The sequence below is a fragment of the Rhinolophus sinicus genome, linkage group LG01 (assembly GCF_036562045.2).
Source record: "Rhinolophus sinicus isolate RSC01 linkage group LG01, ASM3656204v1, whole genome shotgun sequence".
Lineage (NCBI taxonomy): Eukaryota > Metazoa > Chordata > Mammalia > Chiroptera > Rhinolophidae > Rhinolophus > Rhinolophus sinicus.
This window is the reverse complement of record NC_133751.1, coordinates 202,377,437-202,389,113: the sequence shown is the minus strand read 5'-3', so window position 1 is coordinate 202,389,113 and position 11,677 is coordinate 202,377,437. Positions and strand designations below refer to the sequence as shown.

Sequence of the window (11,677 nt, the reverse complement as noted above, 5' to 3'; positions counted from 1 at the left end):
TTGTTTTGTGCACCTGAAACTAATAAAAAAATAAAAATAAAATCAAATCTGCTGACTAGACTGATAACAATGGACCCAACAATCAACCTACTTATTAGATCAAAAAATGTACTAGGTTCGGCTGGCCCGGTGGCTCAGGCGGTTAGAGCTCCATGCTCCTAACTCCGAGAGCTGCCGGTTCGATTCCCACATGGGCCAGTGGGCTCTCAACCACAAGGTTGCCAGTTCGATTCCTTGAGTCCCACAAGGGATGGTGGGCAGCGCCCCCTGCAACTAGCAACGGCAACTGGGCCTGGAGCTGAGCTGCGCCCTCCACAACTAAGACTGAAAGGACAACAACTTGCAGCTGAACGGCACCCTCCACAACTAAGATTGAAAGGACAACAACTTGACTTGGAAAAAAAAGTGCTAGAAGTACACACTGTTCCCCAATAAAGTCCTGTTCCCCTTCCCCAATTAAAACAAGAAAAAAAAATCACTAAATTAAAAAAAAAATGTACTAGGTTCATTTCAACCTGGCAAGAATGCTTTTCAACTTAACTTTCTATTTTTATCATACACATGCACAAATCATCCACAAATATCAGGAGGAAAAAAGTGAAAGAAAATACTACAACTCCCTGAACTATCCTGAGAATAAAGAATAAAATATACATGATAATTTTTAATTTCCCACAAAGACAATTTCATATTAGTTGCTGAAATACAAATACGTGTTTACTGATGTTTGCAGTATTCATATCCAATAAGTACACTTAAAAAGAAATTTAAAAAATTATGAAGAAATAATTCCTTAAAACATGGTTCAGGAAGGCCAAATATCTGTAGTTATTTTAAAAGCAACATCTAAAAGGGAAGAAGTGATAAAATGGAACACACATTAAGAAAGTAAATGATGACACATCAGAAAACATTTACTATTCTTAGGAGACAGGACAGAAACTTTCCACATATTAAAGTTAACGAGGAAATTTGAGAATAAAACTGTTCTACCGGAGCCACTTGGGAAAATAGTGCTATGATGGAGAGAAACAGTGGAGAAAGCACCGATCTATCATGAGACCTGTTTCAAATTTCAGTTCTACCATTTAGCTCTATGACATTGGGAAATTTTATTAACTAGCTTGGAATTCAATTTCTTTCTCTTTTTAAAAAATGAGAATATCGCTTAATTTCTAAGTTTCTTTCACTTTTTAAAATTCTCATTCCTGGGAAATAGTACTAATTTAAAATTTAGAGACTTGGTTTTAATTGCTGCTCCTTAGACAAGTTGATTACATTTAATTTTCTTCACCTATGAAGTAAGTTTTAAACAAAACCATCTCTAAAGTCTTTTCCAGATTCTACTCCTTATAAGAATGGTCCCTTAGAAAGAACGGGCACATAAACAACTCATTGCTGGGATCTGACTATCCTAGGTAGAGAGAGCTTAGCAAAGCCTAAAAGCAACTCATGGGCGACATCTGCTGCTGAAACTGGGGATTTAGCATATGTGTGAGCTACAGAAAACACAAGGGCAGAAATGAATTTTGTTAATTAGACAGCAAAGCCCTCTCTGGTTAAAAAGAAAAAGTTTTCAATTAGCCCATCAACTTCCTATGCAGCAGAATATGCACACTAGGCCACTGATTTATATGATATGAAATGTAAAGTCACTAATAAGGAGAATTAAGAGCTGACAATGAAAAAAAAACAAAGAGCCTACCACGAGTAGGATTTTTTTACACAAGCCAAGTTGCTAAGAGTATACTTAGAAGATATACTTTCCATACTAAAATTATCTAGTTCCCCAATAAGAATTAAAGAAAAAAACCAAGCCTCTCTGGACGACACTAGTAAAATCTCCCCCCCCCACCCCAATTGTGTCTCAACTCTAGAGCAAAAATATGAGAGGCGACGGTCACACTTTGGCTAGAATGATACACCAAAGATGACAGGAAGGAAACAGAACTATTCAGCTTGTATTTTACTTCCATCTTTTCTCCTAGGAGAATGATTTTTAGAACAGAAAAGACTGAAAAGCAATGCTGTGAAGACTGATCGAAATGCAAAACAGGTGAAGAGAATGACTGCCTTAAATGAGTTAAAGTCTCTAAGCTAACTGAATCAACTCCCCAAAAAAGAACTTGTCAATGTAATTATTCAACCACTGTTGTCAAATTTGAGAGAAAGAAACAGAAAATGACAAAGGTACAAAAGAACTGTACGTGGTTAAATATTCTGATGCTCAGAAAGAATCTTTTTAAGAAATAGGATTTAAGAAATTCAAAGTGTGGAGTCTACCGCAGATCTTTTGGGGAAAAAAAAAGCTTAATATACATAGGTTTTGTCAGATCTTAGAAAAGGAATCAATGAACATTTGACATGTCTATGGATTTACTAAGAAACAATAACCAACTAATCTTGTTCTGGAGGTACCAGACCAGCAAATCTGTATAAATAAATACTAAGTCTTTAGGGTTTTGTGAAGGCTCTCGGGTGTCTTTGTCAACAGTTAGACAAATGAGGGTTAGAAGATAATACAGTGAACATTTGTACTTGGATGAACAACCTCATTCACCAAAACTGACTGGTATAAGGAGAAACCAATTAGCATGCCATGTGGGTCTGTGCTTTGCTCGGTTTTAGTCAACATTTTTATCCACAATAGGAAGAAAATATTTCACAGCCTGCAGTAAATAGGTAACTTCCTATCTGGGATGTTATGGAGAAGATCCTATAACCAAATCACAGTAGATGTCAAATAAATATTTGTTGAATTACATTACAATCTTTGTAACAAAGGTTCACTTCCAAGAACTTGGGGTAGAAAATCTACACCAGAGATTAAAAGGACATGAGACACTTGATTCATCTAACATGTACCTTGGGAACTTATTTTATTGTGTAATTTCATCACAAAGAAGCTGTAAAAAGCAGTGTCCAAACACAGGTAAAAGAAGTACTTTTAATTTTTGTTTATTTTAAGATAAAATAACTAAAAAACAAACAAAAAAAACACAGTGGAATTTGAGATCGGAGCTAAGCAGACAGTAAGAACTGCTGGAAGAACTACTGCATCTACCACTAACTATAGCAAGTACCACTACTAACACATAGTTAAATAGCACTTAACTATTACCAGACACTGTTCTAAAGGTTTTAGATATTAATTCACTTAAATTGTCAAAAAACACGCTCCTCAAATAGGTACTATTATTATGCCCATTTTACAGATGAGGAATCTGAGGCTCAAGGAGGCAAAGTAACAAGCCCAAAGACTCAGCTAACAAGGGTGGAGCCAGGATTCAATACATGTAGATTGGTTTTAGAGTGTCTACCTCTTAATCACAACTATCCAGACCTTCAAGTCCAAAATATGTTTTTTAAACCTGCAAAATTTTCACCCTTTTGCATTTAAACAATATCTTCACTATGCATTTAAACAAACCTTTTCCTTTCATGGAGGAGCTTCAAGAACTCTACAAACCTGTGTAAGCGATAGCATCCCACTTGAATTACCAATATACATGGAAAGAGGAGTACTGAAGGTGTTACTTGGATTTTAAAAATTAAGTGAATAAGTAGAAATGTTATGAAAAAATAAAGAGAAATAATTAAGTTATTTTTCTACTTCTCATATACACTCTCAGAATCCCAAGATATACTTCTTTTTTTTTTTTCCCAAAAGCACAGCACTCGTCTAATTGTTAAAGGTCCTTACTCTGAACCTAGATATATTCCTCGGGTATTTTAGTTTAGATACTGACTATAAAAAGAAATGGAACATAAATAGAACCAGGAGTTAGAAATTATTACCTGAACAGAATGAATCCAAGTGATTCTACAGCTGCCCTCCTGACATCGTCATTAACATCACTCACCTAGGAAACAACGTAAAGGATGATTACATTAACCGTGCACTCTATTACTGAACTACTCCGAGAGGCCCACATCATTCAAATGTAAATTGGACCTGATTAATATGTTATTCCTTTATTAGAATGTCTTCCCGAAATTTAGAAAAACTCATCCGAGAATTTCATTTCAGGGGTGAGAAGCCTTTAAAACTTGGTGATGTTTAAGATTCAAGGCTACTTCTAAAGACTATTTCAGCTGCATTATAGCTTTTGTGGGCTACGCTGAAAATCTAACCATTCCTTCAATGTTATTTTCAAAAACGTTATGTCCTAAGTTCAAGCAAAACACAAACATTACCACATTCTGCACTGATAACGGATAAATTACTAATAAATACTGTGGGATGTGAATAGCTTTGGGAAGGAGTTAATGATAGTTTAAACCCATTCTGCCCAGGAAGATGACCTTGGGCTTACCTTCTCCCAGCACCATGATAGTGGAAACCTACTGAGTTGAGACATGTAGAATGCCCGCTGTGTCACCAGGCAACATTATTTGTTGTTGATAGGCTATATATCTGGATTAGGAGGACTATGACTGGGAAAAGCCTGCTGGAAAACATGGGCATTGGCTTTCCTTTGCAATGTGTCTCTTGGAATACAGCATGTCCCTTGGGGGTACCTGAAAGCTAATTTCACGGGCTATAAAAAGAAGCGGTTCTTATTGTTCATTAGATTTCCTGATCCTAGGGTGACTGCACACACTCATGTGGTCCTATTCCTTATAAAGAGTGTGCCCCTTAGAATAGGGTTTCAAAATGTGCACCGGAAGGGGTTTCATTCATACTGACATACTGTTATCCTGTTCTCTACCCTTCTGAAAAGGTAAGTGAACCTGGAGCTAGGTATGGCAGATGGTACCCTGTGAATGAGAATCTGAACCTGAGACCACTGGTGGTGGTCCCGTGGTGTGGGTGATGCACTTACCTAGACACTTAGGATCCACTGAAAACTTTCCCTTCCACCCCTATCCCCAGAAAGGTCAGAGTACTTACAGCAACATGTAGCAGGCGTCGAATAGCTTTGTTGTTACCTGAGCCACAATAAGCCATGGCTACGGTATACATTCCAGACCGTCGAAGAATTGGGTCCTAAGAAAGAATAATTCAACATCAATCATCAGCTTATCATTTCAAATAGTAACTTCTACAGTCTAACAGGCATAGTTGCATGCACCAGGAGAGTTCGCTACAGGTAGGAAACAATGAACTCTTTTGTGGATGGTGTTTTCTAAATGAATGGGGAAGTAAGAGACTCTAATATGGGAGGAAATAACTGCTTGTAATTCCCAATATTCTGTGTAACATGCTTGTCCTGCCTCACACTTTCTAGGAAGTATAAACTCACATCCAATACCAACAATACTGCCCTGTGACACTCAACTTCCATTTATCAAATGAACAACAAAGAAGCCCACTTCTAAATGTAATTTTAACTTGCTTTTTCACCTTATTAATTCAATTATTGGGCACTGATCGCTGAGTGGCAGAAATATGAAGTCTGATAGTTGAGCAAAATAATTAGTAGGTTCATCAATAAACTATATCAGTAGCTATTTTTACCAGATTATAGAGGACAATATTACCACTGACTACCATAACCAATACTAGTGTAAAAATAAAAGGCAATGGGAAAAAAACCTCACCCAAATAAATATGTATTCATTTGGCACCATTTTTTAACGAAAAAACATAGAAGTAAACTTTTTATCTTAAGAGATTATGAAATCATTCCAAAAACACTATTTCTAAAAGAAATCAACTTGTAAATTTCTGAAGAACTTTTGTAGATCTGCTTATCGGAAAATCACTGATCTGAAGCCTTCATTAAATTTAAAATCCTCAACTTACTCCTGTCCATCTCTTCTAATCAGTTGTTTTTCTTTCCTGAATTCTATTAGGCTTTATATCTTGCAAGAAGTTTTATCAACAAATGTAGCCAGGTGCTCTGAGGGGAACACAGATAATTTCCAGTGAAAGTGAGTGTTTCTGTAAATGGTGGAGATAACTGCAAGGTGAGGAAGTGCAAGGAGAAGAGGATAACGAATGTGTGCTGTCACCTTATCACGGCAGAGAGACTCAATGAGAGCATCAGCTTCTTCCATTCTCCCATACATGACTAATGCAATGCCAACTGCAAGCCCACGCAGAATCTTCTCATGCTGAGTTTCTTGTGCATAGCCGACCATGTCCTCAATAGCCTGGGCGTTTTTAGACCCCAACATAACCAAACCTAGGGCCAGGCCAGCTGCTTCCCCTAGCGAGTAAAAAGTAAAACATTAAAGAATGGGATGGTGGGCAGCACCCCCTGCAACTAGCAATGGCAACTGGACCTGGAGCTGAGCTGCACCCTCCACAACTAAGACTGAAAGGACAACAACTTGAAGCTGAACAGCACCCTCCACAACTAAGATTGAAAGGACAACTTGACTTGGAAAAAAGGCCTGGAAGTACACACTGTTCCCCAATAAAGTCCTGTTCCCCTTCCCCAATAAAATATTTAAAAAACACACAAAAACAACCATTAGCTTCCTATAGCATTATTTTTCAAACATCTGACAAAAAGGAGGGTATTTTATGTGGAAGTACATCCATATATTTATACCTATTTTCCTTTTAAATCTTGACTGAATGCACCATCAAATCCTACAGTGATTTCCAAGGTGACATTTTTTCTACATTATCACCATGCAGTATAGATAGCCCTATGATACAAATAGATTGTTCTAATAAATTTCTATTTGCAAAAGTCAGTTATACCGAGAGACACACAAGATATACCATTTATAAAAGCCTATATATTACAAAACATACTTTTATGAGTCTGACAAATGGAGAAAAATCCTCTTCAAGTAGAGAAATCCATTAGATTTTTAAGAGGTTATAAAATATAGGTAGAAAATAAATATTAGTTATGTTAATTATTCCTAAAATTTGTTGTCTTTAGAAAGAATCGTTTACCTGTCACAGCATCATCCTGATAAAGGTTTGTTTTTAGCAAATCATACACATCCTGGCGTGCGGTCCCCATGGCAGCCAAACCAAGGCCCAGACTGCCACCGTGTCGAACAATCTAGGGAAAAGGCATGGGCTGCATTGATTTGGTACACTGTACTTAAAATCCGAGCTTTTATACTAATTTCAAAATATATTTTGACAGTAAACATATAAAGCAGTTGGTCTAGTGAGAATGATCAAAGGATTTGATAATCAGAAGACCAGTGGTAACCTCAGCAATTTCAATTTCAAAAGAATGGTGCTTACTAATGCAAAATAGTGAGTTGAGAAGTGAATAAAAGAAAAGAAAGTGGAAACCACAACTCTTTTTCAACAAGTTTACAGAAGAAGAGGAGAAAGATAACAACCAAGAGGAAGAAGCAAGTGTCAAGGAAAGTTTGTTTAAGGATAGGTGAGACTTGAATATGCTTATGGGCTAAGAGGAAGGAGGAAGCATAGAAGGAGGCTGAAGAGGAGAAAAAAAGGTATCTAATAAAACATGGTTGTGAATAAAGTAGGAGAAAATGAGGTCAAGAGCAGAAGTTGGTCTTTACTTGAAGTGGGACACTAGTGATCATGTCATTTTTTGAATGAACAGTATCTTTTTATTGGTAATAGCACCTTAGTCTTGCTTGGGGAATACTCCTCTCCCATCTGTTAGTCTTGGTGGGACTGTCATTTAAGAAGCTCCCACCTTCCTCTAGCCAAAGTGCAGACCTATGACCCAAGACAGGCCAATCGCATGCTCCTTCCCTGGAATTTTAAGTGGAATGATCACTTTCTTAAGTGGAATGACCCAGGGACCAAAAACATTTCAAGTTCACTCATCCTGACAGTAGGGATTTAAAGAGACAATTCCATCATTCCTGTTATCTAGGTCCCAAGAATCGCCCTGGCTCTTAACCTTTGTGAGAACTAGTTCATCAGATTCTCTTTTAATTATATAAGATACTTCCAATAAACTCCTGTTTATGCTGGCAACCAAAAAGCTTGTGTAAGAATATTTCTACCTGAGACCAGAGAACATGAGGTAAAGGCAGTAAATATACATAAGGCCTGCGGACAGGGGCCGTATTAGCTGAGCCAGATCGTCCTGCTGGCCTGAATCTTTTCAATGAAGTAGGAGGACAAAGTTTTCTTCACTCAGCTACTCTCCTTACAGCTTTCTGAGTTTACTCTAACATAAAAAAGTCTAAAATCTATTTCTAGATTACTTAAAATAACATGGGGCTACTTAATAAGTTTTTCAAAACTTTTGCATTTAAAAAATTATCAAAGATCATAACAAGCAAGAATTCTGATTCCTAAGAGAATATATGCAATTTTGGGGGGGCCTCGGTTTCCTGTAAAATGGTGGGATCAGACTAAATGATCACTAAGGTCACTTCTAGCTATAACATTACTAGATTCTAAAGTGCAGGGAATACAACATTGTGTTTTACAAATCCCTGGTACTTTATTTTGCTTCTCACAGGTTTAAAGGACTGAGAAGCACAATTTTAGCTTAAAGAAAAGAAAATTACCTTTTTTTTTAAAAAAAAACCTCTATGAGAACAGTACTGATTTGGGAATTCACAAATTCCACAAAATTTCTACTCACTAAAACAATTTGGCAAATATGTTTTCCTGGATACTTAAGTAATGGAATTTTAGTTTTCCATTCTAATACTTACATCATTGCTGGCATTCTTAAGCTGGTTAAGCAGATAGTCAATTATATCACCACCATGATTGGCATGAATGAGACCCAACGCGTAGAGACCTCCACCTTCCTGATAGGCTGATCCTGGAGAGGTGTCCTTGGGAAGGTATGTTGCCATTAACTGTAATGCTTCCTTCTCATGACCCTGTAAATTTGGGCCACAACAAAGGTGTCAGTAAGAAAAAGTAAGAGGAAAAAGACCTAACATTTTCTATGATTACTGTTTTTCTCTAGAATGTTCCCTTGCTGAAAGAGAAGGAGGAAGTGGGGCTCTCTCTTATACAACTTTATCACTCAAATAAGAGAAAAGCCTTTATGAGATCCAGTCACATCCTGCTTAGAAACAAATGCTTCCATTTTTTCCCCTTGTTTTATAACATTTTCCCAAATTCATCTTAGACTATGCCAATAACTTATTTCAATTTGTCCTTTGAGAAATGGCTTAGTCTTCATAGGAAAAGGATTTCTACCTTTTAATAAAAACAAACACATACATGTGTATTTTAGTAGTATCTTACTTTATCCTTCCCTGTAAGAGGACTGATCTAACAAAATGTACTTCAATGAATTACAGTAAACTTTTACTTTTTCTTAACTTCAGAAAAATTGCTCTGCTCTGATGCCTGTTCACACTGATCAGTATATATTACCTTATGAATTACACCCAAACTGGCTGTAGCTGTAAATTTTGCCCAGTTAGTGGCTCTGGCCAACCATTCCAAGTTATCTCTGTAAGAAAGAAAATTTAGCAACACGATTGAAACAAACTCCAAACTTTTTATAACACTAAAGTCAAAGCTTTAAAAATATAACTTGAACTATTACAAATTGTTTCACTTTATGGATCTCAAATTATTACTGATTCTATTTTACCTCCTAAGTTGTTCTTAATATTTTGAGAATTTTTTTTTAATGCATGATATGTAATTCCACTATGAACAAAAGCAAAATTATATTAAATTCCTAAGCTTAATATATTTCATTCAAAAGTTGATACTCGAGCCAACTAATAAAATAAAGAGTATTAATTCTATCTTAAAACAAGTAAGCGTATCAATAAAAATGTTTTTTAATAGCAAAAACAGAATTTAAAATTCAGGACTGGCAGGCAGGGGAAGCTTTCCACATCTTGTGACAATGTCAACAGAGTCTCTGTTAAAGATGATTTAAAACAAAGTGGGAACCTTCAAGCATATTTACCTAAGAAACTGGTCACTGGTAGTCCCACAGTGCATAAAAGAGTTTGCTATAACGGTTGCTGTGTGACATACAGAATTCCGTACTGCATCCTACAAAAACAAATACAGATTTTTATCACTGGCAAAGTATTCACACATATACAAGCTCGCACATGAACACACAACCAGAGGCCCTGTTTTTTAGTGAAATATGAATAAACTGAAATGGTATTTAATTTAAAAAAAAAAATTTTATTGGGGAAGGAGAATAGGACTTTATTGGGGAACAGTGTGTACTTCTGGGACTTTTTCCAAGTTAAGTTGGAAAAAGACAACTAAGATTGTTGTCCTTTCCATCTTAGTTGTGGAGGACGCAGCTCAGCTCCAGGTCCAGTTGCCGTTGTTAGTTGCAGGGAGTGCAGCCCACCATCTCTTGCAGGAGTCGAGTCAAACCAGCAACCTTGTGGTTGAGAGCCCGTACTCCAACCGAGCCATCTGGCCATCTGGGAGCTGAGCGGCAGCTCATTGACTTTATTCTAGTTGAGGAGGGCGCAGCTCGCTGGCCCATGTGGGAATCGAACCAGCAGCCCCTTGCCCAGAGCTAGCTCTCTAACAAACTAGCCACCCGGCCTCCCCAGAACTGGTATTTAAAATACAGATCTTGGATATTTCTTTATCAAGATTAAATAGCTAGTTTATAAAAATAAGCAAGTCAAATAGAGCTTTATTTGTGGTCTCAACTTGAGGTCAGTAGTAGATTTAGGTAATAGGTGTTCTAGTTTTTGGTTTCTGAAAAGTTTAACTTGCCGTTTCTCTTTAGCATTTTGCCCAAGGTCTCCAAGGTGTTGGGGTAACCCAAAGAGCAACGCTGTACCTTTGGCAGTCATCAAAATCATTTTGTTTATTTTTAATGAGACTATATTATAAAGATTAGTTTCAAATAGTTGTCATGAATGCAAATTATGTAATTCTGTGTCTTTTTGCCATTTGTAAAAATTGTCTTAAAAGTTTGGAGAAGCATTATTACATATGCTTCAAACAATTGTTCAATAATGAAATAATATATGGATTTTAAAAAAGAATAAATGACTTTGGGAAAAAGTACTGGGTAAACGAGACAGGAAAGGGAGGAAGATTTTTCATGTTCTATATCTTTTCATATTAAAACATTTTTTGAAGCAGATGAATATATTACCTGTTCAAAAATTAAAATTAATATGAACAACTGTGATCAATACCTCAACAAAGGTTACAATAATAATTTGCTCTCAAGTTTGTAGTTCGTGGGAAAACAGACAAATCGAATTAATGTTGATTATTCTATATTTGTCCAAATACTACAAGCATACATTAAAATAAAAAGTTAGCTAAAGAAAATGAAAAAAAAAAATCCACTAAACTTCCCAATGAGAGACTAGCACAAAAACAGGAGTTCAAGCAATATTAATTCCTTTTCTTTTTCAACAAGTTTAAGAGTTTCTCCCATTGTTACTTTTACAAAAACTTACTTATTTCCTTGGTCAAGAGGAAAATGCAACCAAGTGTTCAATAAGAAATAAATATAAGTACTTATATTCAACAAAGAAATAAATATAAGAAAAAAGCTTCCATTATAGATGAATTTCCTACCTTTGTGTTTTTTAGAATCATGAGATCTGTGTTATTGTTTCGTATTAAAAACTGCAGATGTAACTCAATAGCCATTTCACCACTTAAAATTTTAATCATTTTCAAAGTCTGGTCCTTGGGCTCTGGACTCTACCAAAATAAACACAGAAAAAAAATTCATATATTACTGGAATCTACTAAGCCAACTTTATTTTAATAGCCCTAAACCAGTGAAACTCAGTCTGTACACACGACCACACTCATATTTTAACAGTAGGATCTAGAAAATATGTA

At 36.2% G+C, this 11,677-nt stretch overlaps 1 protein-coding gene across 1 annotated transcript in view; it reads right to left on the bottom strand.

The window, feature by feature from the left end:
* The window catches only part of PSMD1 (proteasome 26S subunit, non-ATPase 1), a 91,911-nt gene that overhangs the window by 61,876 nt on the left and 18,358 nt on the right, over positions 1-11,677 (bottom strand). The window contains exons 9-16 of the mRNA XM_019739782.2: positions 11,405-11,533; positions 9,798-9,886; positions 9,248-9,326; positions 8,569-8,742; positions 6,860-6,971; positions 5,959-6,155; positions 4,895-4,990; positions 3,799-3,863 (exon numbers count right to left, since the gene is read on the bottom strand). Of these exons, the coding sequence (XP_019595341.1) occupies positions 3,799-3,863; positions 4,895-4,990; positions 5,959-6,155; positions 6,860-6,971; positions 8,569-8,742; positions 9,248-9,326; positions 9,798-9,886; positions 11,405-11,533 (941 nt within the window). The remainder of the gene's footprint in view (positions 1-3,798; positions 3,864-4,894; positions 4,991-5,958; positions 6,156-6,859; positions 6,972-8,568; positions 8,743-9,247; positions 9,327-9,797; positions 9,887-11,404; positions 11,534-11,677) is intronic.